The 26178-nt window shown below is 50.3% G+C and overlaps 1 protein-coding gene across 4 annotated transcripts in view; it reads right to left on the minus strand.

Moving 5' to 3' along the window:
- FLNA (filamin A) overlaps positions 1-25667 on the minus strand; it is a 68714-nt gene extending 43047 nt beyond the window's left edge. For 2 of the 4 annotated variants that reach the window (XM_080987414.1, XM_080987413.1), the window contains exons 1-17: positions 25543-25667; positions 24743-24939; positions 22998-23480; positions 13736-13984; positions 13167-13264; positions 12639-12786; positions 11650-11768; positions 11442-11519; positions 11180-11342; positions 9225-9425; positions 8586-8723; positions 5983-6109; positions 4437-4573; positions 3631-3824; positions 2837-2950; positions 2530-2673; positions 2051-2174 (exon numbers count right to left, since the gene is read on the minus strand). In XM_080987414.1, coding sequence (XP_080843540.1) covers positions 2051-2174; positions 2530-2673; positions 2837-2950; positions 3631-3824; positions 4437-4573; positions 5983-6109; positions 8586-8723; positions 9225-9425; positions 11180-11342; positions 11442-11519; positions 11650-11768; positions 12639-12786; positions 13167-13264; positions 13736-13984; positions 22998-23480; positions 24743-24939; positions 25543-25589 — 2761 coding nt within the window. In that variant the 5' untranslated portion in view covers positions 25590-25667. The remainder of the gene's footprint in view (positions 1-2050; positions 2175-2529; positions 2674-2836; positions 2951-3630; positions 3825-4436; positions 4574-5982; positions 6110-8585; positions 8724-9224; positions 9426-11179; positions 11343-11441; positions 11520-11649; positions 11769-12638; positions 12787-13166; positions 13265-13735; positions 13985-22997; positions 23481-24742; positions 24940-25542) is intronic. The other 2 variants (XM_080987416.1, XM_080987415.1) reach the window with 1 other exon arrangement.
- Between the last annotated feature and the right edge of the window lie 511 nt (positions 25668-26178).

The following is a 26178-nucleotide window of genomic DNA, read 5'->3' on the forward strand; positions in this document are numbered from 1 at the left end:
ATATGCAACAATGCCCTTGTTGTGTCTCTTGGACAGAGGAGCAGTCAGCAACTAACAGGGAAGAGGCCTTGAGGGAAAGAGAATGATGATAAAAACAAAAAAGGACTGCTCATCTCATTGCCAATGACTGTTCAGGGACACACTTAAACAGTATTAGAGTGTGGCCTGACTCAGATCTAATGCAAGACAACAGTGAAGGAAGTTTAGCTATTATTTAGCATTGAAACAGATAAGGCACAGTTGATAGCTGTTGCTCCACTTTTGCAGGCCACTGTAGCTAGAAGGTGAAATGCCGAGCATGGAGCAAAAGCAGATGTTTGGAATCCTGGAAGCCTTAAAGCATGTTTGGAGACCTTAAAGCCATGGTTTGGTGTGGCCCAAGCCAGGGGTGTAGTGTGCCAGGGGTGCCATGGCCCCAGGGACACAATTTTTGACCTCAGTGCTTCTCTCCACTCGCCAAGGATCCCCCCTGGCCAGGATCCCCTCTGCGCAAGCAGGCAGGCAGGCAAGAGTCTCAGGGCAGCCCTGCTTTGCTCCGGCGTTGGCGCTGGTGGTGAGGGTGGGCTGGCAAGCGCTCTCTCCAGGTGCCGGCAACCAACACTATGCCACTGGTCCAAGCACAAGAGTGAGTGAGTGTTGGGGGTCAGGAGAAGCACGGCTCTTCCCTTTCTCCTTACTTCTCCCTCACCCTGCACTGTAGGATGCGTAGCCCTGGAGAGCCCTCCCAATTACAGGAACTCTAAAGGGTCAATGCTTCTAAACATTAAATGAGGCAGCACGCAACAGCTATTAGGATACAAAAGGATCTGCTGAACTGGGCAATAAAGAAGGGAGCGGCTGATCTCTGCAGAGGGAGCAGGAACAGATTGCACAACTTTGTCTATTGTTTCCTTAGCTGTCAGCAGAAGAAGAGGGAGGGAGACCAAGGGCAACCCCTTCAATGAAAAATATTCTGTGTCGTTTTATGCAAGAAAAGGTTTCTTCTCTACTCCCACTTAACTGACAATCCCCACCACTTGTAATTACTTGTAAGCCCACCCATCTGCCTGGGTTGCTCCAGCCACTCCAACAGAATATGAAGAAGACAACGCGGCAGACAAACTCTGATGCAAAGTGCAGCATCCTCTCTCCCCAATAGTAGGCAACATGTACAATGACACAAGCTGCTTATGGGGCCAGAAGGGCAGTGCTTCCAACATGGACACTCCACTTAGCCATTGGGGGCTAAAGCCACTGGGATATATTTTAGAGGAGTCTCAAAAAAGGTAAAAATATACACAGAAGGGTAGCTGTGCCAGCTTGCTGGGAACAAATACAGTACAATGAAGTCTTGTGACAGTCTTTAGACAGACAGACAAATTTATTATGGCATAAGCTTTTGTGGCCTCAAAGGATGAAAGTGAATGGGTTTCAACTGAAAGAATTTGTTACAGAGACTCTTGTTTTGCTATTTTAAAAGGTAGAGGCTGTAGTAAGGCCAGGGACAAGGACCTGGTGAAGCTCATTAGAGTTGGCCCAAGGGCTCGGTTCCAGTTGAAGTTGTCCGCACACAAAGAAAAGTAGTGCAAAGTCAGGAAACCACCACCTCAACAAGACAGAGGGCTGCATCCTGGGCTCTGGGAAGGGAGCATCCCAGGACCCTCCTGCGACCTGCCCTGATCCCAGTAAGCAAGAAAAACCAGCTGAGTGGCGGGGGGAGGAAATAAACAAACAAAGAGACTGGGGGACTGGCAAGTTTGCCCTGCTCTCCGTTTATTTATTTTCTCACCCACCCGCATAGGTTGCGATTGTGTATGTAATGTGAGTGTAAGTTGCGAGCCCACTGTTTATGGACTCCGTTCTGGGGCAGTGGGCCAGAGCAAGCCCCCTGCAGTTCTGCACACAGTGTCTACCCTCCAGAACGAAGCACCCTCTGAGCTTCCAGCTCTGTTGGGGGGGGGGCATCAACAGAAGACAACCAGCTTATCAGAGCTGTGCTTCCAGCATGACCAGTCCTGCCCTGGGGCTTCTTGGCCTGGACTCCAGGTGACAGAAGCCCTTCTGGACTCACCCTGCCCGGCTTCTGCACAGTCCACTGTGAAGTAGGTTGGCTCGTGAGCCTTCAGGCCAGTCTTTGCCACACCAGGACCATACACTTTCACTTTGTTGGGGTGGCTGCCAGCACCAACGTTGACCTAGAGTGAGAGACGGAAAAACAATGTGATGTAACACGTGATTAGTAATTAAAAAATCTACACAACAAGCACACCAGCCCAGTAAGACCCTGCACACAGACAGCTATAGTCTACACCTGACCTAGCTATCTGCTTGCAAGGGGAAATAAGTTTATTTAGCTACTTGGTAAGGGAAAGACACAAAGAAGCACAAAGTTGGAAGGGTCCCTGAGGGTTATCTAGTCCAACCCCCTGCAATGCAGGAATATGCAACCTTAGTGTTATCAGCACCACGCTCTAACCAACTAAGCTATCCATCCGTCCTTTGCTTTCAGAGTGTGATTTGGGGGTGGGGTGGAATACGGAGAACACCAACCCTGTAGGGACTGTTGGGGATGTTGACTCCGCCCCACGACACCATTGCTGTGTGCTTTACGGGCTTCTTGGGCAGGTAGGAGCAGCTGTAGGTGCCATTGCCATTGTCCTTCACAGAGACATCCACAGGGGATCCTTCAGAGTCCTGCAACGGAGAAACAAAAACAGGAGCAGCTTAGCATCTGGCACACTTCCCTAGTAGTCCTCTGTGGTAAGATCAGCATCCTGGAAGCCTCTTCTCCCATTCTGCATAGCAACAGCACGAGATAAAGCTATGCCCCCTCCATAGCACAAGCGCCAAGTCTCACCTGTACTTGTACCTTGAGGGGAGCCTTTCCACCACTCTTGGCATCTACCGTGAACTCAGCTGGCTTGTTGACCGCAACGCCCGTTTTCTCCAAGCCTGGACCATGGGCTTTGACCTGGAGAGGGGTTGGAAGAGAGGTGTGAACTCCAAAGCAACTTCTGCACAGTTAGAACACACTGCACTGGTCATCATAAGGTTTACGGCTAAAAAACAGTGGGTGGGGGTCCCTTCACTCAGCAGGAATGGCTGGAGCATGGACACAACACTTGAGGTTGTGAGAGCTGTGCCAAGCACACAACTCCATGCTGGAAATTTTGGGGGGGATGCTACTCCCATGTAGCTCGAGCTAATCTTGCACAATCCCCATCATGAGCACTTGGTGGTGGGGAGAAGGACAGCAGAACCCCACTGACTGACAGCAAATCAAAATAAAAGCTTGGATTGCCAAAAGGGACAATGTACTTGAAGACCTTTTTCTACCATTGCCACTCCTCAACCAGAAGCACCACTCAACCCTTCCCTTAACTGTGACCTCCAACTACCCCAAGCTCTTTCACAGTCATAAGGCCTAGAACCTTTACAGCCAAGATCAGCTTTCCAATAATGCGTATGCTCACACCAGGAAGAGCAGTTGGCAAGACACCCCTACAGACGTGGTCGTGACAAGCTCTCAAGCCACCAACATGGGCCAGTTACTGGTTCTCAGTTCTGCTTCCCTCACAGCCCTATACATAGACACACAAGAGTGCCAGGATGCACCATCCCAAAAGGAGTCTCCTTCATGCAGACACTTACCTTCTCTGGGTAGAAGTCCTTGGGAGCAGCTTTGATTTCCGCCATGAAGGGGCTGAGCTTGATGTCTTCGTTGTTGCAGAGCACATGGACTGCATATTCGCCTGGCTCCTGAGGCCAATAGCGCACGTTGCAGGAGCCATCGCCCTTGTCATCACACTCAATCTTGGCCTGCGAGGGACCCTCCACAGAGAAGCCTGCCAGGAGCACATGGAGAACCAGGCATTAGCTCACAGTTAAACCGACACTCGGAAATGCCTATCGCGGCCACTAGACAACAGTTACGTTATCCTGAAGACTTCAGCTGCTTGTATTTAGCTTAAACACTGATAGCCTATCGGTGTCTAAGGCTGACTACTAATTCTACACAGGTTCTGAAGGCTGCTTAGAACCAAATGAAAGTCATTTAAACAATTTTTGAATACACACAAGGTAAAAGTAAAAAAGGTGGCTAAACAAAGCTCCACCTAGGAGCAAAGGCCTTAAGCTGCCCAAGGTGACTGCAGCTGAAGGGGCAGGTGGGCTTCCTCAGGCAAAGAGATCCCAGGTAAGGATGTTACTGGTTCCCTGACTCTCCCTTTTCCCTGAAAACCAAGTCATACCATCCAGGGACCTGGAGGCTCCATTTAGCGTCAAGGCCAATGCTGACTGAGAAGTGCGTCCTTCAGAAATCTGTTTGAGCTTTGGAGCCATCTAAGCTAGGAGGCCACCACACTGTGACAATGAATTCCCCAAGTCAGTTACACATTGCGTAAACACCAATGCCATAAACGCCAAGCCACTGGTCCTCTCCCAACTTTGCCGGTTACCTAGCGTGCCAACGTCATCACCAATGGCTTCCACCACGAAATCAGCAGACTTGCCGACCACGCCTCCTTCCAGGCCTGGCCCCCAGGCCCGCACCTTCTGGTTTGTACATTCCGTTCCCACTTTTACCTCAAATGGGCTTAAAAAAAAAAAAAAGGCGGAGGGAGGGAATAAAAAACATTAATGTTCAATCTCAGGCTTAAGATAAAATGGATTATTTTAACAGGCCGATTTGCTAATGAAACTTGCCTGCTCCAGTTTGCTCCAGCAGTGCGGCAAGCACACTTGCAAGTCATTACATGAGGAGGTATCAGACTACAGAACAAGAAAGCTGCAGGAGGCCAGCCCTATCATTTGGTAGACTGAGGGGCCAGCTGGTTTTGTGTGTCGCAAAAGGACTGCAAATGGTTAATTTATTACAGCTATGTTGTACACTGCCAGGGAAAGAAGGAGTGGCCCTTGTGGGATTTTCTGCCTCAGGTGCCAAAACAGCTTGGCTGATTGAGCACTTAGGCTTGGAGGCGGAGTCATCAATTGCTCCACTTAAGCAGCAAATGCCTTAGTCAGGCCCTGTGCACTATTGCTGTGATTGGACAGCCACCCATCCCCAAAAAAACACAGGTCTCCGATTAAGTCCTACCTAGTCTATTTGCCTACTTATAAATCTCTTGAGTAGCAGATTGTGTTTGCCCCTCTCACCCCTCAGGGAATTGTGCAAAACACGGGAACATCTGTAAGTCTGCAGGCTGAAAGAGAACACTCATTCCCCCAGAAGAGGAGACATACTGCACCAACGCTAGATCTCCACCCCCTCTGGAAGCCATGCCGGCTCTCCTGTTGGTTAATTGGAATCAAAGCCCCAATCTGCTCTGTTTTTAAGTGTATTTTACCTAGGATTTTAGTTGTGCGGTCTGTTTATTTTACTTATTTCTTACATTTATTAAATTTGTACACCACCCTTGATCCAAAGCTCCCAGGGTGGTTCACAGCATGTTAGTTGCTTTTTTCATGGAAACTGGCCCAAAGTGAATTGTAAAACAAAGATTTCAATCAAGTATAAAAAACCAAAACACCAATAAGATATAAAAAGACAGGTCTAGAAGATGAGCAAGGAAGATGCAACAAATGGGAGAAAATAAAAGTTTTTGCCTCTTGCCATAAACTGATAAAGAGGGTAACCAGGAATGCCTCTCTGGGGAGAGGATTCCACAAGCAGGGAGCCACCACCGAAAAGGGCCGTTCTCAAGCTGTCGCCCTCCAGACCTCCATTGGGGAGGGGGGCACATACTAAAAGGCCTCAGAAATAAGGTGTTGGGGGACCTCTATTTAGGACTGAAAAGTACAGTAGTATCTAAATTATTATTCAAATATAAATGAAATGAAAACTCTACAGCTGAGACCATCAAGTTGAATGCTAGAAGGATCAAGGCAAGGAAGAGATTCAAGGCACCCTTATAACTCATAGTATCTCCCTGAGTCTCAGCAAGCATCCCCTCCCTCCTCTCTTTCAGATGGAAATAGTTCTCCCCCCCCCTTCCCGCTTCTTACCTGCGGGGGATGTGCTGCCCACCCCAAGTGATTGTGACTGTGTAGTTGCCAGGAACTGTGGGGTAGTACTCAAAACCATACACCCCATCACCCAGGTCCTTCTGCTTGACACGTTCCTCAAGTCCTTCTGTGGGAAGAGATTGTGGTGGTTGAGGGCAGAAGGAACTTCACAACATACAGAAAAAGCAAAACAAAACCCACATACTTGCCAGTTACATATTACCAGGGAAGATCATGCGTGCATGCCCTCACCTTGCAGAAGATAAGCCAATGAGTTCTTGTACATCACATTTATCACAAGTCTCAGCGCGGCTCCCAGGGAGAGCTGCTAGGGTCAAATGCCCACTGGGTCCATGAAGCACACGGAATATACCTGATCTCAGTCACTATCCCAAAGTCTTACTCCCAAATAGTAGAGAACAAAAAGGAGGATTCAACTCTTATGCACACTATTCTGAGCACCCTGGAGGAAAGGCAAGATAATACAATTGGGAATGCTGCCTTATAGGTTGCCACTGGGAGTGCTTCACAGGTGAAGTACTGTAGCTCAGTGAAAGAACATCTGCTCTGCATGCATGAAGGTCCCTAGTTCAAATCCTCGTGTCTCCAGGGATGCCCTGTCTAAAGTCCTGGAAAGTCACTGTCCATCAGTTCAGACCAGGGGTGGGGAACCTCTGGCTCATGGGCGAAATCTGTCCTACCAGGCCATTTTCCCCAAACCATGCCCATTTGCCCACACCTGACACCATATGCAATGTCAGGTGTGAGGCAGGTAAAGACTCAGCTAGATTTCCTGCAGAAAGCGGGACTGAACTCTAGCTCATCAGCTAACGTGCAGGGGATTCGATCACATTTGACCGCTATCTCCCTTTGCTCCTGCTGGTCAACTTTGACAGGTTTGCCCACAGGGTTTGGTCAAAAAGATTCCCCACCCCTGGCTAGACAATACTGAGCTAAAGGAACCAGCAGCTTCTTATCATCCTCACATTGGCAAGGAGGTGCAGCTGGTGGGTGGGACTCAGGTCTCCCCTCACCCTGGTGCCCATTTGCATTCAATTCCCCCCCATCACACTTCTCTAGTAACTGCAGCCCTTACTTACACCAAAGCCCCATGGAAGGGGCCTGGATCAAAACACTGACACACAGCTGCAACCAGCTTAAGTACAGCTTGCATTTGGCAGCTCCAAAGAGTCCTGGATGTTGTAACATTATACCGCGCTCTGCTCCCCACCACCGACAAACCCAGGCATCCCTTGAGGGCTCTTTGCAGGCTACAGCCTCCAAGGGAATAACATGCAGTCACATTCTCAAGATGTTATCTTCCAGCTGGGAGAGATCTTCAGCTCTGACAAATGTCTCAGGCTCCTGAAGTCTGCCTGAGGCCTAGTTACCCAACCTCTGCTTTGAATGCTTGCGGTCTGAACCCAGGGTTAGAACTGTCAAAATCCAGCTCCTCCATCATTCACATACTTCTCTGCATTGCAGCAGCCTCTCCTTCCAGCCCAGACAAGAACCCAATTATGTTTTCTACAGTGGTTTGTAGCTCTGCTTGCCCCGCCATGACTCCACAACAGCCACTCAATTTACTGCTTTGCTTCCTTGCCTCAGCACATTTCCATGCTTGCACAAAGTACAAATGCCACCATCAGCCCCTCCTACAGACCAATTACACTTGCACCAGAAGAACTTCCTGCTGTAAGACCCAAGATTTTTAAAACAGTCCATGGGCAAGCAAGCGAGATTGAGAGCTTCTTAGGCTTCAAAGAGTTTCTAGAGCTTGCCATGTCTGAGAGTCAGTGGAGCCCAAATCACCAATTCCCTATCAATGGATGCTCCAGCACAACAGAAGCAACAGCCTCCTGTGCAATCAGCCTGTTCCCCCATTGGTAATAAATAACTCTGCAGCCATGTTAGAAACTGAGTTATGAAGGCTAGGAGATGAATGGCACCTTAAACCTAGGTTATGGGCCCAACAAGGGAATGGCTAGGCACACTTTTTTATAACAATACAAAGCTGAAGATGAACTGCAGCTAAAATATGTTCATTTTTCACATGGTCTAGTCCTTCCCCTGCCCACCCCTTAATATTCTTAAGAGGGTCTCTTCTCCAGTCTTCAGAGAGTAGCTGGAAGTGGGGAGGCAGAAAAAAGTCCTCCTTTCTTTCCACTCTGCAGTTTTAATCTGAAATCTTAGGCACAGTTCTGCGCCCAGAGCTCAGAAACCTCTTGCACTAATGAAAGTCCCTGTCACAAAATGTGCTTAGAACAATGGGTGTTTTGAACACTGCTCTGCAGTTTCTTCCTGTTCCCCAAACAGATCTGGGCATGCACTAGCCAGATGGGCTTTGCAGTATACTGCTTGCCTTCCAAAGGGGCATTACCATACAAGCTAGGGGTCTGCTTTAAGACATGTGCAGCAGCTGCACCCCAAATGCCTCTGAGCCTATGCAAAGTGTCATCAGGCTCCCAACATTTCCCACACAGAGTAATTAGACTATAGCGCTTCCAGGCCAAAAGGCAGAGCTTCTGGGTTAAGTGCAAATCCCACCCTCCCATGTCTGAAACACAGAGGGTGGGGAAGACAAACACACACACTGGACTTACTTGGGCCTTTTATTGTCACTTTGAGCTCTCCGCTGCCAGCGCCTTTTGTGTAGACCTTGAAATCTGCCGTCTCCTTCACTCGGACACCTTTGGGCTGGAGGCCTCGACCCACGGCCCGGCAAGCATTTGGGTTGCATGCTGTAGCAGCAGAGAGAGGGTGGCAGAGAGGGTGAGTGTCCTTATCGAGTCCAAGTAGAATTCCAGTTTTCCCAACTGGGTGGGTCTTTGCCATCATTAACACACCAGGCATTCAACTAGCTCCACCCATGAGAGGGAGGCCGGATCTCAAGCCCATAGGCTGCTCCCCTGGACAGAAGCAACATGCACCCTTGCCACAGGTCCCCACCCACACCTGCCAAGAGTGAAATACCATTGGCCCTGGATCCAGGCGCCGAGCAGCTGGGAGGAGATGAGTGCCAGCAGAGATCCAGGGAGATGGCTCTTCAGAGGAAGAGAGGACAGAGCAGAGGAGAGCTGGGCCAGGACAGGTGGAGGTAGGCAGAGAGGAGAGGAGAAGCGTTAGGAGCAGAACAAAGAACCACCCCCCTTCTGGTCACAAAGAGGAAACCAAGCAGCAGCAGTGGTGTTAAGGTTAAAAGAGACCCCACCAAGAAGCCCCGTGCCAGATGGGAGACTCACCCTGGCCAATGGTGACCGTATATGGGCTGCGGGGGATGGGGATGCCCCCAAAGGTGATGTAGATGGTGTAGGTGCCCTCCAGAGTGGGCTTGTAGGTGCAGCGGTAGGTGCTATTGCCTTTATCCTCCAGCTGCTGCTCCACTGTCCCTTTCTTGCCAGTCGGATCTTGGATGATTACCTCGATTTCCCCAACACCAGCACCTGGGGGGAGGGATTAGGGTAAGATGAAGAGAGGCAGGTGTTAGGTGGAGATAGTGCATGCACCCTTAAGTATTCACTTACGGGAAGGCCTTTGATCTGGACCAAGAACACAGCAATGGGTTTCCAGGGGAAAAATAAAGCCCTGCACAGCTCCTTGTCATTTTCTGTAGTTAGCAGTGCTGTGCAAGAGAAACATTATGCAAGTTTTGCTTGCTCTATTTAATTTACGTAGGAATTGCAGGTTTCTTGGGGCAGCATTTTAAGAACAGAATTCAAGTGCTATTTATACTGCATCCCTACCTTCCATGCTTAGCGCACCCTGCAGCCATGCACCTAGCAATTAAAGACATTTAAGAGCGGCCTTAAAATTTGTTTGCAGCTTCTTTCTAGCTAGTGGAGAAAACACAATGTCCCCAAGTTAAAACTTCACTATGTTTCAGCCTTTGGTAACAGACCTATTTCTGAAAGCAAAGAAATGGAAGATTTGTTTGCTACAGTTACTGTGGGCTGCAAGTTATGCTCTACTTAGCACTGGATAGGCTTCAGCTAGGATTTAGTGGGAGACCTTTCATGCTTGGAAGATGAGGCCAACAATTCAGACAGACTTGCTTAGGCAGCAACTAGCCTGGAAGCAAAGGTAGTCATCTTTAGCCTCAAGAGTTCAGAGGAGACTATTCTAACATCCAGCTATAAATAAAAATGAAATGCCAAGACAAGAGACCAATTGTTTGCAAAGGGCTGTTGGGACAAGGAAGTTGCCTTTTGCCTGAAGGGAGAAGAGCCCAGAGTTTCAAGGCAGGCAAGGAGAGAGGGTGACATTCCTGGATAAGAGAATCAAGGATGACTGATCTCAAAAGCAAGCTCCTACTGTGTACTCTGAATCATTGTTTCGTTTCATATCCTGCCACGTTGAATACAATATTACTCAGGGCAGTTCTGAATTCACAATTACACATATGAAAGTTAAGAACACGTGGAATCATGAAACTGTATATTCCTAATATAAGTGTCTGAACATTCTGCCTCCTACTCTATGGCATGCTGAAGCAACAGGCATAAACTTCACCAAAATGTTGACCAACTAAGGCCTGGGCAGCAGGAGCAGAAAGCAGTTCCTCCAGCCACAGCCTACCTTGAAGGAGTCAGAGTGGGGCTGTTAAGCCAATTAAGCTGCCCTCCTCCACGGACAGCCTTAGGCAAGCTACTCACTCACAATCTCTTCCTTTTGGTATTCTCTGTAATCTTCCCAACAATCTTATGTGAAGCACTGGACACCTAAAAATGCTATGTGTAGCCTGACTTGTTCCCAACTTGGAAGCCCTCCTACCCAGAGCTGTTAGTCTCTGAAGACATGTTGCTTTGACAAGCAACTCCGAAAGCAGGAGAGCTAGAAAGGTTCCACTTTGGCAAGAAATTGAAGCCTCCAACACAATTACTCAGTTCATAGTGAGAAAAGTTCTCCAACAACAGTTTATTCATTGCCAACAATTCAGGTGTCCCCAACACAGTACTCCCTCCCCCAGTGTTACTGGACTGCAGTTCCCATCCTCTGACCATTGGGGCCAAGAATGCTGGGGCTGATGGGAGCTGTAGTCCTAGAATGCACCAGGTTGGGGAATGGTGGCTAAACTATTTATAACAAGTTTCTAAGAAACCAGCCAACTATGTCATTTGCTTTCAAGCTGTGTCCAGGCTTCAGCTGGCCAACACCCTTCCACCCTCTCAGAACCAGCACCCCACCCCCATCCACTGACCAGCAGTGAAGATCTCAAAGTAGGTGGTCTTGTTGGCAATGTTGCCCACAGGCTCCAGGCCAGGGCCCTGGGCAGTGACCTTGCTGGCATCCCCGTGCGATTTGTCCACATTCACCTCAAAGGGGCTCTTGGCAATGTGCTGCCCAGCGAACAGTACCGTCACCTGGAGCAAAAAGTGAAGGTCGTCAAATGTTGATCACTGAGATGAAGGCCCAGTTCCAGAATTTTCTCCCAATCACCTACACGATATACAGACTCTTACCTTGTGGATTCCTGTCACCTTTGGCACATACCACACAGAGAAGGTCCTGTTCTTGTCATTGTTGGCAATGACCTTCGCCTTGAGGACAGACAGAGCAAGTTCAGTAGTGGTTGCCATTGTACAACCCAACCAAAACACCCCCCATAACTCTTCCGCCTCAAAGCCTGGCCATCCAGACCGCTAAGGACACACTGCCAGGGGGACTCACTTCTTCCCGATGTCCAGCAGGGTCCTCCACATAGACTAGCACTTCTCCCTGGCCAGCACTGATCGTTTCAACGGTGAACTCTGCCTTCTTCTTCACCATGTTGCCTGTGGGCTCAATTCCTGTGAAATGATCAGACACAGTAGTAACTGTACCACCCTCTGGCCCGTGATGCCATCAATTTGTACAGCAGTGGTTCTAGCATCACCTCCACTGTACAGCCTGGATGACCTCAGGAAAGCCCACACATGCTAGCTGGAGCTGATGGGAGAGCCACAGAGATGGTACAGAGCAAACCTTCACAAGGCAATCACAGGGTGTTGCAAGAAAGAGGTTAAAAAAGCATAAAGGTAAAGGGACCCCTGACCATTAGGTCCAGTCGTGGCTGACTCTGGGGCTGTGGCGCTCATCTCGCTTTACTGGCCGAGGGAGCCTGCGTACAGCTTCTGGGTCGTGTGGCCAGCATGACTAAGCTGCTTCTGGCGAACCAGAACAGCACACGGAAACACCGTTTACCTTCCTGCCGGAGTGGTACCTATTTATCTGCTTGCACTTTGACGTTCTTTCGAACTGCTAGGTTGGCAGGAGCTGGGACCAAGCAACGGGAGCTCACCCAATCGCAGGGATTCGAACTGCCGACCTTCTGATCAGCAAGTCCTAGGCTCTGTGGTTTAACCCACAGCGCCACCCACGTACAAACACCTGTAAGTCGAGCCCTATGAGGCAGCTATTCTATTCACGACACCCTGGGTCCCCAGAGATTTTTGGGCTACTACTCCCATCATCCCATTGGCTAAAATAGCAGGATTATGGAAGCTGCAGTCCAACCACATCTGGGGACCCAAGGTTGAAGAACGCCATCCTAGGAAAGATCCCTTGTCAACACCCAGCTGCCCCCACTGTGGTCAATCTCCCAATTGTTTAAGAAGTCCTCCAGACCCTCCCCTGCACACATGTAATCCCAAGCCTTTACCACCTGTTTCTGGACTCACCTGGGCCATAAGCTCTGGCTTTCTTGGGGTTCAGTTTGGGCCTAAGGGGGGCTCCTGGCTTTAGCTTAGCTTTGGGGAACTGGGAGAGGTATGTCATGACCGAGTGCTCATCAACATTGGGGTCCACAATCTCTTCAGGAGTGATCACCTACAGAGGAAAGAAGGCAAATAGCTGGAGACAGCAAAGAGGCAAGTTTACCTCTCACACGCCAGGAGTCAAGTACAGAGCAGGCACAGGATGTAGCCTCCCAAGAAACCCAGTGCTTGTTTTTCAAAAAGCAGACTTCTAGCCCTGAAGGCTGCAGAGGGGGCCCTAGAATGTAACTATTTTAAGCATTTCTGGGAAATCTAAGCAGCATCCTGGGGGGGGGGTGTCAAGGGATAACACACATTCGGACTCTACATTGCTCACTTGCCCCTGGCCAAAACTGGAAGCAGTAAGCACTTTTGCCAATACACCTACTCATAGCAGAGTTCAGCTTAACACAAAGTTCTGTATAGCACAGACCAAGTATCTGTGCTGCTTACCTGTGGGATGCCCAGCCAGTCATCCGCTTGCTGCATGGCCTCCCGGGCATTGTTGACAGGTTTGCTAGCATCCCACGAATCCCAGTCAGGGCACAGACCTGTTTGAGAGAGAGTCCCAGCTCTTTGTCAGTCACACACAGTAGTAACACTTCCTCCATACAGATCTCTGGAACAGTGCTCTGGGGCACTGTAGCATCCGTCCACAACATAAGGTAGAAATAAAGCCAAAGGAGCAGGCATCCCAAACCCTCGGCGGAATATTAGACCCAGGGCCAAGATGGAGTTGGCATCAATGACAAGGACAGCCAATGCTGGTGCCCTCCAGATGATGATGTGCTCCAACTCCCATCAGCCCCAGCCAGCATGGCCATGGTCAAGGATGACAAGAGTTGTAGTTCAGAAACATCTGGAAGGAGCCTAATTGGCTACTCCTGATCTACGGGTCAACTAACACAGGAAGTAGTGCTGGCCCTCCAGCACCCATGTGAGCAAGTCAGAAGAGCCCTCCTTGCAAACCTCTCAAGCTCACCCTCTCACCCCCACATGAACAGTGCTGCTCCTCCACTTACCTGGGGCACAGCTGTCAACAAGAGCGCCTAGTGCCCGGCCGCTCTGCCAGTCCTTGCTGAAGTTGGTGATGGGCAATTGAGGCAGTTTGTTTTGGATCCAGCCCAGCAGTCGCTGCTTGGGGGTTTGTTTCTTGGCCTCTTCGTCATCTTCCTCATCCCACATGGGCATGGAGATAGAGTAGTGCAGGATGAGCGTCCAGATCAGGCCCAGGATCAGCTTCAGATTCCCATCCACGATAGCTTTGCTGTCTGAGAGTCAGAAGCACAGTTCAGCATTCGCAAAAGTGGACAGTGACCTGGACTTTCAGGGAAGAAGAGTCCCACTCAGCAACATCCTAGGCCTTCTCCCCTTGGATTTCTCTCCTTTAGTAGGAGGAAGGCCAGTCTACACTTAAGGAAACCCAAGAGGAAGCCTGCAGGCAGTTTCCACCAAGTAATAAGTCCACTCCCACCTTTTCTCACCTCCTCAATAGATCCGAGACCTACAGAACAAGCTTCTAGCAAGAGATTCTGTCCTTAGGGGCCTGAAGAAGTTGGTGGGAGGGATTTTGATGAAGAATGGCCATAATTTGACTGCAGGTAACATGTTTGAAGAAACTTAAAAATGATTTTAAAAGTGGCCTGTGTGTGCTGGTGATGCCTTTTTCACTCATTGGCCACTCCCTGCCACTTTAGACGCCATCACTGCCACCAACCATGTACAAAGAATACCTTTCCTTTATACAGTCTCAAGTCTCTTTGGTAGTGTCTCTTCCACATCTACACTTCCTAACCTTATCTTAAAATAACAGTGACAACAGAAAATAAACAAGTTGCAATTGATACTTGACGTATTGTTCTTGCTGCGGGTTCCATTTATTATTTTTATCCCCTGCTTCATCCAGGGAATTTTGGGTGGCATACATGGTCCATACTCCCTCAAGTTTCATTACAACAACCCTGTGAGGTAGTTTTGGCTGTGAGGGAATGATGGTCTCAAGATCACCCAGTAAGCTTTCATGACTGAGTAGAGATTTCAATCTGATGCGAATACAGTTCTCCAGCCACTCAGGATGGCAGTCAAACTTTATGCAAACTAGTTTAAAACCTGATAAATCTGAAAGCACCAGAAGGTGACTGGATTGTATTGAGCTCAGTGGCTATAGCTTTGCTTCATTTTCTCCTTTTCCTTGCAAAGTGTGGTGACAACAATGCCCCCCTCCTTTGGCAACATGACAGTGAGATGAAGTATTACTGTAGCTGTGAATCAGACTCAGGTACACTTACTTGGAAGTAAGGAGCCACTGGCATTATACACTATATAAAGTTGCATCACTTTCAACAGTCATGGTACGTCCCCCTAAGAATCCTAGGAAATGAAGTTTGTTAAGGATGCTGTTGCGTGACCTCATTTCCCTCACAGAACTACAACTCCCAAAGTTATTTGGGAAGAGGGATTGACTGGTAAACAGTAGGTCTGTGAGGGGAATAGTGATCTTAGCAGCCGTAAACTACAATTCCCAATATTCTTTGGGGGACACCATGACTGTTAAAGTGGTATAAAAGTGTCTGCTCCTGTACCCAACAGCCTTTTCCCTTAGAATATTGGAAATACTTGAAACAGGTCATAAGAGTCATTCTCCCCTTGCCCTCCTCCTGAGGTAAAGTCGACTGTATCCAGGGATCCTTCAAGAGGTGTTGCCCAAACTCTAGAATGCCCTCAGCAGCTCAACGTAACTGGTGCCAACACTTGAGTTTCAGGGACTAGGTAAACATCATTTTATTTGCACAGGCCTTTTAATTTGTTTTGTTTTAATAACATTATCTGCTTGCAATTCAGTTCATTTTAACGGCTACAGCATTTTTGCCACAAATTTAAGTAAAGGAATACCAAAACACAAAATTATTCCCAGTGAGTCTATTCAGGAGCAAGTCAACAAGTGCTGAAAAAATCCAGTATTAAACATGCATGTGTAAAATGCCCCCCCCCCAGTTAAGCCCAATTTTGCTACAAGGCCATAAAGAAACACAGCCAATGAAGCCTGGGGGTGGGGGGGAGAGCTATGTTCTTCTGCCCCATGCCCTTTGTTGGCCCCACTTTATTTATTTCTATGCCCATATATGTACCTCTTATGTAGATTCTCCTACAATTTTTGTTTGCAACATACTGCCATGAATCCCACAGTATGTGGGCTGTTACCAAACATAGATTTTTGTTACCTTGAGGTCCTGAAGCAAGAAAAAGTGGAAATGTTGCGAAGCAAAAGCATCACTCAGGCAGCCCTTAATTCAGGTGTTCTGCTGCGCTGACTGCGTGCCGACTCAAAAGAAATTGGTGAGTCAGAAGATGTCATGGAGGGAATTTGGAGCAAAGGAAGATAGGGATGGGAAGTGTACATGTGGAGGAGACACTACCCAAGAGCCGCTTGGTGAAACTGTATGAAGGAATCCCACCCTTTGTATATGGTTAGAGGCAACAGAAGAGGAAGCAGCAGCCGCCGCAGCAGCAGAGAGAGGCCTGCCCAGGATTGCGCAGCAGCAGATTGATGTAAACACACCAGATTCAGGGAAACAAAGAATTCCTTCAATGCACTGGCCTCCTGCCAAGATTAACCTCTCCAGAGACTAGACACAGCAGCTGAAAGGGGCCCAACTATTCTCCCTCAGCTCAGGTTCAGACAAGTCTTAAGCAACCTTCCTCTAAACCCCAAGGGGTAGGCAAGCTGGATAAAGCTGAACTCCCACAGGCTCCAAGGAACAGCCCAAGGCCCTGCCCTGTATTCCCTTGCCTTCAGTTGTGGCACCACCATTATGGGATTTACTCCCAAGGGAGACCCACCTGGCCTAGTAACGGTTTGCCTTTTTTTCAGCAGGCAGTGAAGACCTGGCTATTTTCAAGGTCAGCATTGTACTGCTTGACTATGCTATTTATTATGCATTCTTCTGCTTTAAATGCATTTGATGTTGTGCATTCTTTTATTCTATTTTTTTAAGCCAGTGTACAGATCCTATGGGATCCGGAGCACAAGGTATGAAGGAAGAATCAACCTCCAGATACAAAGTGAAAGAGACTGATGAAGATCAAGGCAACAGAAGAGAACCTAGAATGAATTCAAAGCGATGGTCTAGTCTCAGAAGCACAGAACCTAGGTGTAAGATGGGAAATCTGAGGGGCAGGGTGGTTCCCCAAGCCAACCATTTGACTCCCAACATGGAAGTGGAACACCATGTCCAAGACGTCACCAAGCCAAGCACATCCTAAGTGCTTTATGTGGTGAACTACAGTGGTACCTCGGGTTAAGAACTTAATTCGTTCTGGAGGTCCGTTCTTAACCTGAAACTGTTCTTAACCTGAGGTACCACTTTAGCTAATGGGGCCTCCTGCCGCGCTGCCGCAGCGCGATTTCTGTTCTCACCCTGAAGGAAAGTTCTTAACCCGAGGTACTACTTCCGGGTTAGCGGAGTCTGTAACCTGAGGTACCACTGTACTCTGCGATTTTCCCATTACATACAAATGTAATAAATAATTCCTGCAGCTGCACAAACACAAGAAGGTGGTTTTCACTGAAGTGGGAAAAGGCTTCTTGCAAGTGCATGTGGGGTGTGGGTGGGTGTGCATGCAACAGAAGTCATAAAAATTACTGAAGAAACCTTCCAGTGGTTTGAAGTCAGGTTTTCATTGCCCTTTACATTTATATAGAATCATAGAACAGCAGAACTGGAAGGTAGCCCAAGGGTCATCTAGCCTGACCCCCCGCAATGCAGGAATCTCAACTATAGCATCCCTGACAGCCTCCGCCAAGCTGAAGGCAGCCCTGTATCAGGAAGTTTCCAGTGTTTCATGTTTCATTGCGTTTTCATATGCGTTGGAAGCCACCCAGCGTGGCTGGGGCAACCCAGCCAGATAGGCGGGGTATAAATAATAAAATTATTTATTTTTTGCTTAAAGACCTCCAGTGAAGGAGTCTACATGCTCCTCTACCCCATAACAGTAGGGGGAAGCAGAATTATGAAAAATGGTTTAACTTGCATAATTTAGACAGGTCAGTTGTCTTTTTAGTATGGAAAATGAGCAACTGTGTTTTATGGTCCATGAAGGAAGAAATTAAGTATCTGGCACCTTCTGGAAGAATATACTTACATGTTTACAGGGAATGTGCTCCACAAAGCAGGTTATATAAAGCTTGTGGCTAAGGACCCCCCCCCCCCCCAGTGACAGGACCATGCATAAGTGTTTTGTTGCATGTGCTATGGAACTGCTTTTTGCTAAAACAGGGTGCAGAATCTCAGGCTCAAGGGCCAAATGTAACCCTCAAAGCGCCTCTGTCTGCCACTGAAACTCAACAGGTACTGGATAGAGAAGAGCGTGTGTTTGTAGATACAGTGGTACCTCTGGATATGAACGGGATCCGTTCCTGAGCCCCATTCGCATCCTGAGGTAAATGTAAGACGCGACTGCGCATACGCGGGTTGCCGCTTCCGTGCATGTGCGTGAAGTCATTGAGCATCTGCGCATGTGCGAGCAACAAAACCTGGAAGTAACGCGCTCCGTTATTTCTGGGTCGCCGCGGAGCGCAACCTGAAAATATTCATCCCAAAGCTACTTCAACCTGAGGTATGACTACTAGCCTAGTTTACAAAGCTAAATTTTACATTTGCTGCTCTGGTCCCACCCACCAGTTCCATGAGGCTCCCATGGTTTGGCTAGATGGGAATGTGGCCCTCGCGGTGAAAAAGGATCTCCGTCCCTTGAACTACTGCTTCCTAGCATCCACACATGTGCTACTGCCACACAATATACACACTTGGACCCAATAGGCTTCAGTCCATTTCCTACCCAAGCAGTCTGTGGCCTCCAAGTAGTTAACATGACACAACCCTCAACAGTATTAGAGGGAGCTGCTATTCTCCCTCCTCTGCAGCAGATTGCAGGATCTGGTTACAGGCAACATGGAGTGAGTACCATCCTGAAAAAAGGCATTTCCCAAGCTTCCATCTGCATTCTTCCCTCCCCATCGCACACACTTTTACTTTTGCCCTCCATATCCACTGAGCCCCATAGCAGCTGGGAGCATTCAAAAGGGCAGGCGTCAGGGCCAGTCTCAAAGCTGGAGAGGCGCATTCAACACTGTCGAGCTGAATAAGCTGTAAACTGCAGAACAAGCACTATCAAAGAGGACAGGAGGGCCAAAGGGAATCCAAGACCCAGAGGCCACTGAGATTCACCCACATTAGGCCACATGCCCCCTCCCTCCCCGGGAGCAGAGTCCCAGTCAAGGCTAGAGCAGCTGGGACGGGAGCCCCTTCCCATTAGCTCTCATGCGCTTAAGCTTTGTTATTGGAGTGCCAGAGCAGATGCATCCCTCTGGCAGGGTTAAATACGCCATGCTTTCCCTGCCACTTTTTTTCCCTGGGTGGTGTTGGGGGGGGGGGAGGAACAGGGAGAAGGCAAGCCATCACATCCCAGCCACCTCCCCACCCGGCTCTGCACCGCCCACCCAGCCACAGAGCAGACCGCTCCAGCATTTTTTAGCCTTATATGGAGTGGCCGGCAGGCAGCAGCTCCTCTGTCCCAACAGGATTCTCCTTCCAGGGGGAGGGAAAAGAACGCCCCCTCCACATGTTTGGCCTGGTCCCTCCCTCTCTGCCCGCCTTCCCTACATCCTGCCTCTCTGTGAAGAGGAGCAAAAGGCCCGCCCAGCCCATCCTTCTCCTCACCCCAACCCAAGGAGGAGGAGGAGGAGGAGGAACAGACAGGCACACCCAGGCACAGGGTTACCCATCTCTAGCCTACAGGCATGGTTATGGTGTGCGCACGCCCTTCCACTTCTCAGCAACTGCTTCCAGACCTTGTCTGAGTCAGAGTCTGTGGCCCAGGGACTGACTCACTGCATTGACGGGCAACGCAGGATTCTCATCTCCCACTGTCCTCAGGATCTTCTGCAGGCTCCAGGGGGAGTCAAACAGAGCAGGGGGTAGAACCCTCTGTCCAGCTCTTGCTGGACCACAACTCCCACCCTTCTTGACCACACTGGGTAGAGCAGATGCAAGTTGGAGTCCAACAACATGGGGCCCGTTTAGAGCCTCACTTACAGGGAGATGGAATGAAAGCCACTATCCCTTCGGTGGGCCTTATCTTCCCATACAGTACGGCTTTACAAGTGTTACACACAACCACCACATTGCTGAATATCTAGCAAGTTTACCACAGCGGTCAATCTAATCCAGATTTTCCTATCATTACCAGCTCACAACAATGTAGAGCACATCCAGACAGATACACCAAGAGGGTTTCATCAACAGAGGGATCCCTGCAGCACGTAACAGTCCTCTAAGTGCACATGGGCAGCTGCCAGAAATAGGCAATAGGGAACTTTTTAAAATAAAAAACCCTGCAACTTCAGGATAATAGGTGGTTTCATACCTCTGGTTAGCCACCAGCACAACCACTTAAGACTTTAAGGTACTCAAAGTAACTAGGCCTTTGAAAGCTGTCTCTGTATTACAAGGTGTGTTACCCCAACTTTACCCCAAGATATGGAGTTCCTGGTCAAGTGGACAAGGAACCATACCAGGTCCAACATAAGGTAACACAGGTCTACACCTTTTGTGTAGGATCCACCTAATCATAGCCCACCAGTACTAAGGCCTGCCAGGCATTCAACACGCTGCCACATTTTTGCAACCCTGGGCCAAACATAGCTAAAACAGGAGGTTTATGAAGACCCTGCTGGGCTGTATTTAGCTTGCAGCGTCACAGGCCCAATTTTAGTGAATACAAGGAGCTACATGTGTTGGGATGTCAACACATCCCAGCTGACACCAGGTCTTTACAAACTGATAAGTGTGGGAAAGAGCAGGAATGAGACCGGGGCATCAGTACAGAAAATACATTCTGCTTATATTGGCAACATGGATTGACACCAGCCATTCCAAGAGCCAAGGGATAGCAGTAGGAGACGACTGTGGGGTTTTTTTAAATTATAACAGTATTTAGTCATGTCACTCTTTTCCACCCAAGTTTGGTCTAGTTGACTTCCTCAACAAAGGGCTATGGGCAAACCCCAACCCCAGAACAGGCAATGGATGCTCATGACCCTGAATCAACAGTCTGGGCCTAGTGAATTGTCTGGGAATAGCAGATGTTTCAGCAGTGCTGAGGCTGAGCAGGCATGATAAATCTGAATGAGAGGCCACCAGAAGCTCCCTGCAAAAGCAAGGTATGCATAAGCCATTGGTTTTTCTGAAGAGCTAATGAGACATCCAGGATTCCCACATTAATGAGTCAGACCTAAACTAGAATTGGTTACTTCCTCTACCAGGCAATGCAAGAGCCAGGCTGCTCAAGGCCAATGTTACATTGTTCAGAGACACACCCATCCACAGCTTTTACTGCATGGAGTTTTTACCAGCGGAGCCACCACCAGTCAGTCCAAACCTAGATGGCTGGTAAGCTATCCAAAAGGCTCCCTTTGCTGGGACCATAAATGCCAAGCATCCAAGCCAATTCAAGCTGCCCAAGCATGGAAGCAGCTGAGAGTCACCACCCATTTCCAAGAAAAGGCTGCTCCTATTATAAGGCAAAGGGCAATTAACAGTCATTTGCTTTCTTGTATTTCTGCCAAAACAGGAGGCACTTGAACTTTTGCTTCAGGAGCTAGGGGTCCATGGCAAAGCAAGGGGAATACAAGGATCAGTGAACTGAATGCAATCTTTGCTCAGTACACATAATTCCAATGGGAGATACCATGGTCTGGTTTACATACAGTGTTAAACCATGGTTTAAATTAGTTAAGGTTTGGTGTTGCATACAAACCCAGCCCAGAACCTTAACTACAATTAGCTATGATTTTGTTAGCAAAAATAAGCCATGGTTTGTTGCTGGCTGTTGGTTTACTCACCTTAACTATGGATTAGCATTCCATACAAACCCAGTCAGTTCATTAGTTATAGTTTATGTATGAGCAGCTGCAGATCTATGGAGAGATAAGGAGGCTCTCCCACAAACTGGGTACTTAAAAGTCTAGCCTAGCTAAGGGCCCCGTCTGAAGCCATAACTTCTTTCTGTGTTACTGTTCATCCCCAGCATGTGCCACTGTAGCAATATCCCAGACTACCATCAGACCCTCCAAGTGTCCCCATTTCGCCCCAGTTTCTGATTTGACCCCAGAATGTCCCATTTTTCCTTAGGATGTCCCTATTTCTGTAGGAGAAATGTTGGATGGTATGTACTAGGGCATTACTGTGGCTGGAAGAGCTCAAGAGTCCATCAACTTCCTGACACCTTTCCTTAAGGCAGAATCTTTGCCCAGACTCTGCACTGACTCAAGATTTACCCCAAAATCAGAGCAGAAGGACAAAGGCTTCTCCTTGCCTAAGGTGTCGGTTGTGGGTTCAAAGGGCTGCGGCTAGTGATCCAAGAGAGCGCAGATAATGGCTCAACCACATCCCACTTCCACTTCTTGAGCAACTTTCCCCCCCTCAATGTAAAATTTGATGCGGCGGGTGGGGAGGAAAGGAGAAGACAAACAATTGTTTGAGCTTGGAAAATGTGCGTGGGGCGCGTCAGGAGCTCGCTCGACCGGCGATTCAAAAGGCATCTACAAGAAATGGCTCAGCGGAAGGCAAGCGCCAGGCCGCCCCCCCTCCCATTCCTAAATAGTTAACGGGCCTTTCCGAAGCGGAGCGCGCCGGGGTGGGCTGGGCCAGAGATGGAGGGAGCGCGCGCGGAGCGGAGGGCGGGGGTGCAGCAACGCGAACCGAGGCCGGGCTGAAGGAAAGGGGGCTTCCCCCCTTTTTTGCAGACTCCAGACAAAAAGCCTGAAACCGGAGCCGCCTCCTGCAACCCTCCCCGCCACGCCCAGATGCAGCGTCCTCCCGCCCGCCCCACCTCTCCAGCCAGGCCTCTTCGCTTTCCGCCCCCCTGCGACTCTCCCCAAAAGGCACCCCAGGACTACAGAAGTGGGACCCCCAACTCCGAGGTGGCCCCGATCCGCTACCAGCGGTCCTTCTCCCCCCCCCCCCCCGCCACACATCCCGCGAAGCTACGCACGCCCCCTTCGCGGGAGGGGCCAAGCGCGCCCCTCTCCTCTTCACCTGGGCCTCGCCATGTAGAGGAGAGCGGGGTGCCTTTCCAGCCCCCCCCCCGGCCGTAAGAGACAGACTTGGGTGTCCCGCATCCAAAGACCCCGCACTCCCCCACTTTTAGGATGCTCCCTTCAGGTCCCCCTTTCGCCCTCTCCGCCCCCCCCGGCTCCCCCTCCCCTCTTTCGCTGGGACTTACCGATGGAGACCAGCTTGATGTTCTCTCTTTCCAGAAACTCCAGCGCCACCGAAACGTTCTCCAGCTGCATCTGCCGGAAAGTGGGGCGCGTGTTGTACTTGCGCCCCATCTTCTTCTGGCTCAGCACCTCGAGCAGCGCGATGAGGCGCAGCCCGTCCCCCAAGTCCGTCTGCAAGTTGGCGATGCGCTTGTTGACGCATTTCAGGTGCTCGTTGCACCAGCGCGTGAAGGTGTTCTGCTGGATCTTCTTCCAGGGCGCGTCCTCCGCCAGGTCCTTCTCGGTGGCCGGCATCTCGGCAGCGACCTCCCCCTGGATGCTGCTGCTGTTGCTGCCGCTGCCCGCTCCTCCGCCGCCACCAACGCCTCCCGCTCCTGCGGCCTGATGGAGTCGCGCTTGTGAGCCGCTCATTATAACGGCTGGGCTCGGGGTGGGTGGGACCCCGGCGCTGGGTAGGTTGGGCCCGGGATTAAAGGCGCAGGATCCTGCAGAACGACAGAGGAGAGGGAGGCGGTGAAGTTGGGCGCGGCCAAGGGCGCACGGCGATGCGCACAGAAGAGCCAGACACACGCCCACCTCGGGGCAGCAGAGACTGGGCTCCAAGGAGGGCAAGGCGGCAGGAGCCCCACTGAAGCGGCGCGCACCTCCAGGGGCTGGTAGTCGGACGGGCGGGGCAGGAAGGAATCCCCAGACCCGAGGCTTCTGCAATCCTGTGCACGCTCACTTGGCACGCAATCCCAATTGGGAGTGCGGGGGTGGAGTGGGATCTACTCTTGAGTAAGTTTATATATAGGCAACAGCTGCAAAAGTGCCTAGCCTTCTTAAAGGTGGGTCAGCGAGCTTAGGGAGGGGTCCTGTAAAAGGAGTGAAGCGGAAGATCTGCGAAAAGGGACACGGCAGCCCAAGGAAGCCTCCATGTGCAGAAGCAGTATACCTGGGAGGAGGAGGAGGAGGAGGAGGGGCGCACGGCTGGCGGGTTGCCCGGGCGAGGGCTTCCCGGAGGCTACCTTGGGAAGCAGGGTGGACGAGGCCCTAAACCTCCCTGGTCCCTCTCTCCTGACGCTCTTCTGGAGCATGTGGGCCTGGAATTGCAGGGTGCCAAGGCCTTTCCTTTTCGCGGGGCCCTTTGGCGAGGGGAAGGGATCACAAGGAAGAAGGGGGGCGTTGCTTGGGAATTGCAGCCGCAGCCAGACCCGCTCGCTCACCCCACACCTTCGAAAGAAGGCGGGAGAGCAGCTGGGGAAAGAGGGGGGAGCGCCTTCCGTGGGGCCTCCTTCTCTCCCCGCCCACCCCTTCCTTTCTAAAAGTGAGGATCTCGGGCACCAGGCGCTGTGGTGGCAAGGCAGGAGGAACGGAGCGAGAGGAAAGGTGCCCTCGCCCTGGAAGGCCCTGATCCCGGCCTTTCTCTCTGTCTCTCGCACACCCCCCGTCCCAGAGAAGGAAACGAGACTTGCCCCATGAGGGAGGCAGCTCTGAAGCGGGGGGATTCCGCGGTGAGCCCCCCCCCCCGCCCAAGCTGGAAGGCGCCGGAGAAATGCCCCCGGGCTAGTAAGCGCACGTCTCCCGAATTCCTGCGCAATGAGGCCCAGCCGGCGGGAGCTGCCCCTCGCCTGCCCCTCCTGCCGCCCCCGCCCCGGCCGGCCCTGCGCCTCTTTTGCCTCGACTGCGGCTCTGGCTGCCCTGGGTGTCGCCTCTTCCTGGGAGGGGTAAGATCCAGGGTCTCTCTCTGTGTCTCCCTCCCTCTCGCCCTCGACACAGCGCGGCGACCGGGCCGGTCTCGGCTTGGCATCTGCTTGCAGCTGCTCGCCCGCCTGCCTGCCTGCCTGCCTGCCTTCCCTCCGCTGCGCGCGCTCTCCGACACCTCCACGGCTGAGCTGCTGCTCTAGGATCGCTCCGTCAGTAGAGCGAGAGATTCTTAATCTCAGGGCTTCTACAAGAAGCAACCTTCAAAATTAAAAAATAATAATCAAAGATAAATTATTACCTTACCGTATAAATTATTAAAATACGTGGATATTTATGCAGAAAAGACTGCACAAACTTTATTTTAGTTCAATAAAGAAATAAAATTTTTGTTTAGAAAAAAAATCTCAGGGTTTGCTGGGGTCAGACTAGTTGACCTTCGTGCTCCCTTCCTATTTTATTCCTACAAGCCAGCTTGGACCCGCCATACAGAGGGAAGTGGCTTGGGGAGAGGCGTTCTGGAGCAGGTTTTATACATGGCCAAAGAGTCCCCTTCTCTGCTGAATGGTTTGTGTTGGGTCATCTGTGGTAGAGGCTAGAGTACCTCTGAACATGTGCAAAGTCTGCTCTCAGACTGATGTAGACACACACATTTGCACATCATACGCATTCTAGGGTTAAGGGCCCTTTAATTTTTCAGACAAAAGAGAAACCCTGGCAGCCTTGATTTGTAGAAAATTAACTAGACCCAACCAAAAATGGTCTCACGTGAAGCCACCAGTTGAACTATTGTGTGATTTGGCTCAGGTATTGTCTACTCTGGCTAGCTAAGGTCCCTTTGGCTAGAGCTGCCAGGGACTGCACCTGGGCAAGGCATGTCCTGCTGAGCTGCCATCACCACCTGAAGTCATGCTTCTTGGTGTCGCCACATCACTGCCTCACTCTTCCCGCTCCACCAACAGTGCTAAGAAGAGCCAAGGTGGTCCATTCTCAGCCTTCTTACTTGTTGAAACTGGGCCAGGTGTGTGTGTGTGTGTGTTTTGCCATGGCCTTGTCAGTCTGTTCCAACTTGCTATGTCACTCCCATGTCACAAAGCTAAAGAGATGGGGAGACCTCAGGGAGGAGATGTGCAGCTACAACCAGGGCCAGCCCTACTATTATGCAGAGTGAGGCAGCTGATGCTGGGAGACAGCAAGGCCAGTGCCAGACTTCCAGGAGGCCCTTGGCACAGTGCCATGGATGACGCTTCCTAACAAACACACAGCAGGTTCAAAAAACGAAAACAAACCACCTACTGCAGTGACAGCAATTCTGCAGCCTGTGCATTTTTGGGGAAATTCTGATTGTGAGCAACCACTGTGGAAGGGAGACAATGTTGACTCTCACTCAGAAGCAGCACCTCCACCCACTGCGAAGATGGCCGCCCAGAATTCCCATGAGGTCGGAGAGTGGCAGCACAGCCAGGCCACACGGGTGAGCCCATGGCTTCCCAAAACAGG

This window comes from Podarcis pityusensis (genome assembly GCF_964106645.2).
Source record: "Podarcis pityusensis genome assembly, chromosome: 17".
NCBI classification, from domain to species: Eukaryota; Metazoa; Chordata; class Lepidosauria; order Squamata; family Lacertidae; genus Podarcis; species Podarcis pityusensis.